A 3,938-nucleotide genomic window follows, 5' to 3' on the forward strand; every position below is an offset into this window, starting at 1 on the left:
TAAAACTGTCGTCACGAGTATGCTTGCTACTCACAACTTTGTTGGGTTCTACGGAGTTTTTAACAGTTTTAATTATTAAAGGTATAGCATTAGCTATTCCTTGGGCTATTATATTTTCTATAGCATTTTTATCCAAATGATTTTCATTATTAACATGAACTTCTGGATTATGTAATACTTCATTCGACATCTGAATGGCAACATTTTCAATTATTAATATCGCAGAATAATTAAAACTAAACAATACTTCCAGGAATCATATGTGCATATATATATATATATACACATATATTTAAATCTACAAAAATAACACATAGCCAAGCTCATCATCTTCAAAACCTCTAGCATTGTAGACATTACCCCTATTCACATAGCCCCAATCTTCATCATCATTAGCCCGATCATCGTAATATCCCCCATCATCCGAATATTCCGTATGAACACTCACATGTTCCGGCGATTGGTAACCGGGAACACTAAACGACTCATCATCGGGGATAGTGTTTCTCAAATCGTCTATATTAAAGAACGGGTCTTCATTCGCGGGATTGCCACGACCTCGATTGCCTCTACGGTCGGAATTGACATTCCGGTCATCGAGGTGAATGGGTAAGGAATTTTGTCGATGAAGGTTTTGTTGCTGGGGTGCTCTTTGGGTGTTGTTGGGATTTTGGTTTCGGAAAGGTGGTGTGGGTGGTCGAGAGTTGTTACTACCACCCGGTTGTTCTTGAGGTATAGGTTGAACATTTTGGGCGGGATTGAAGTTGCTTCGGTATTGGAATTGGTTCGGATTTTGGTTTTGGTTTTGGTTTTGGTTGAGGTTGTGGTTTGAGTTTTGGTTTGCCATTGAATCGGTTCCAATGGTTGGTGTGAATTGTGGTGTTTGGGGTGTTTGATTAGAAGCAAGAGTTGTTTCTAACCGGCTTGCTAAGTTTCTTCTTGCTACTCTTTCGATTTCCGGTTCGTAAACCAACGGTGAAGACCTCCCGGAGTTCCGCGTATGCATACACTACCTATAACCTGCACAAGTAACACACCCCGCGTAACAAGGAAAAAGACAAAGTACAAGAAGAGAAACTATGAAATTTAAACAGTTAATCACGTAAATTCAAACAATATGTAAACACAAAGCGCACGCACTCCCTGGCAACGGCGCCAAAATTTGATCGGAGTGTCGCGCTTCGGTCAAAGATAAAATTTATATGCCCAAATTACCCTTAACAAATAGTTAGTGGTAGCAAGGGGTCGGACCACGAAGAGTACGTGGTTTGCGAATGGATTGGATTGAATTATAACAAATGTCACAATTTATGAAGCTTGCTGGAATATCTTTTTGTATTTTTGTTTGGTTGAAAGATATGAATTAGACTAAAAGAATCGATTTAATTGATTAATGATTACGAATTAATGATTACATGAAAACTTGATTAATAAACGATAATGAGAAAAAGGGTTCACACTCGGTTTCGGTAATTGCCAACCTAGGGTTTCTACAAGTTTTAGATTCAACTCAATTGTATACGATTAGCGGATTTAGTGTACCGTGACTTAGGTGCCAATAACTATCAACGTTTCGAAAAACGGACAAGAATGCACTTTGTAATCAACACAAGTAAAACCTAACCAAGACAATGCATAACTACAAACAACCATTTCGAAAAGTCATAACTTTATAATCGTCGACAATTTACGAATATAAAACAAATGGAAACTATTGTCAATGGTTTCAAAAATCAACACAATTTGTCACAAAGTTGAATCAAGAAACAATTCAAAACCCTAGATTAAACAACTACCTACACCAGGGTGAAACCAAGGTGATTAGCCGCTCATGGTGGAAGGAACTCGATCACCGGATGCTTGAGACTTGATTGAGATCATCTTGAAGCTTGAAGGATGATGAAATGAAGAATATTAGGGTTTATGATGGTGTGAGGTTCAATGGATATGGATGAATGGATATTAGGGTTTAATGGAATGGTTGGTGAGTGATGAATCAGGATTCGGGTAATGATGGATGATGGTGGATGTTGTAGAATGATTCCCAATCAAGATGATCCTATTCTCCGGCTCCAAGATGAAGATTTGTACTCCAAGGAGATGTAACCCCCGTTTGAATGCTAAAAATTCCATTTAAACTCGTTCCCAACAACCCATGTAGCAAAATTTACGTTTCAGTAAACCAAGGCCCAACGCCGACGGCCTGGAGCCTGTCGGCGACGGCCTCCAGATCTCTGAAATCCATTCGACGGGTTGTTTGGCTGTTTACGGGACCTTGTGATGACGGGACTTTCTAGAGCCCGTCCCGGACGGCCTAGAGCCCGTCCCCGACGACCTCTAGTTTTTCCTGTTTCGTCCGAAACTGTTTTCTGCATAACTTCTTCCTTATAGCTCCGTTTTACTCACTGTTTTCGCCCACGTACTCGTAATTCAGCCCTCTATCATGTCATCTTCCGATATATTCATTTTAAATCCATTAACATTCCCAAAACACATCCAATCTTCGTGATTAACCCGGTTTTGTTCATTTCACATCCCCGGTTGATCCGATTCACGTCCCGGTGCTCCGTTTAGCTCCCGATTAGCTCCTTAAACTCTTTTAGACCTGTAAAACACCAATCCCATTTAAAGTAGGCTATTCAAGATTAAAAGATATGTAAAAAACATCAACTTAAGCACAAACGATAACCAGTTTTCGACAACGTATCACATCCCCACACTTGTCTTTTGCTTGCCCTCAAGCAAATCTGTTTTTCACTTTCACGTGGGTCGAATAACGAATACACTCCCTATTCCCGAGACGAAGGTTAAGGTCAATTGTCATACTAAAGTTCAAACTCTTTACAATTTTCAACATATTTAACGGTGAAGTGATTAATCACAAAAAAATCTGTTGATGCATGGAATGTCTGTTGACTACGTCTGCAATAGGTCTTAGGTCAAAGGAGGTCAAGATAGGGTCTTGAAAGTCAAAATCATGTATTATGTAATAGATCCGCTTAGTTGAACATGTTATGTTATAGGTCCGCTCATAGGGTTTAAGTAAGTTCGCTTATATGGTCTTCATTTGGTCCGCTTATATGTCAAGTTGGCTGGTTCGCTTATACGGCATGTCCGTTGAAGCGAACCTACACACACTATATATAGGTACATTTAAGCGAACCTGATCAGTTGATGATGTACGTTGGAGCGAAACTGTTTGTGTGCTTTAGGTGTGAAACTTTGTCGAATCAGTCTCAGAAAGCAATAAAAAGAAAGGAATTGAATAGGAAAGCTGTTGTTACTTCATTTATGTTGATTCCGCCTTCGTACGTGAAGATGAACGTTCTCTACTGACTATTCAGGGTCGGAACACGGTCCAACAAGTGGTATCAGAGCTCAGGACGAGGAGTTCATACTACTACAGCTTGATTCTACCGATTTCTCTGATTTCTACTCACTTTCTCTCATACTTTTTCGATTTGAAGTGGTTCCTACAGTTGAAATTGTTTGATTTTTGAGTATATTGTGCGAAACACAGTAATAACAAATCCTAGAAAGTTTCAAGTTAAAATTCGGACTAAAACATGGTGAAAACTGGTTAGAACTAGGTTCCGCTTGTACGGACATTGAAGGTTCCGCTTGAAAATACATACTTCCGCTTGAAACGAACTGATAATATCCTTTTTTCAGACAAGTAGTTCCGCTTATTTGTGCAGTTTCGTTCTTAGGTTTCGCTTGAAGGAACATAGTAGTTTCGCTTGTAGTGATAATTAAGTGGTTTCGCTTTTCAGTCACTAATAGTTTCGCTTATCCGGATTTGTTGGTTTCGCTTATAAGGACAATTTGGTAGTTCCGCTTATACAGACACTTCTGGTTTCGCTTATCAGTCAAACACTGGTTCGCTTATTTGTCACATTTTTCAAAATCTCGAAAATTTTTCAAAGTGTTGGTTGATT

General features: G+C 39.2%; 1 protein-coding gene across 1 annotated transcript; it reads right to left on the reverse strand.

The window, feature by feature from the left end:
• Positions 1–298: 298 nt before the first annotated feature.
• LOC110919274 (circumsporozoite protein-like) lies at positions 299–847 on the reverse strand. The gene has a single exon (XM_022163548.1). It carries the CDS (start codon positions 845–847, stop codon positions 299–301), a length of 549 nt encoding a protein of 182 aa, XP_022019240.1.
• Positions 848–3,938: the final 3,091 nt, after the last annotated feature.

Source organism: Helianthus annuus, chromosome 16 (assembly GCF_002127325.2).
Source record: "Helianthus annuus cultivar XRQ/B chromosome 16, HanXRQr2.0-SUNRISE, whole genome shotgun sequence".
NCBI classification, from domain to species: domain Eukaryota; kingdom Viridiplantae; phylum Streptophyta; class Magnoliopsida; order Asterales; family Asteraceae; genus Helianthus; species Helianthus annuus.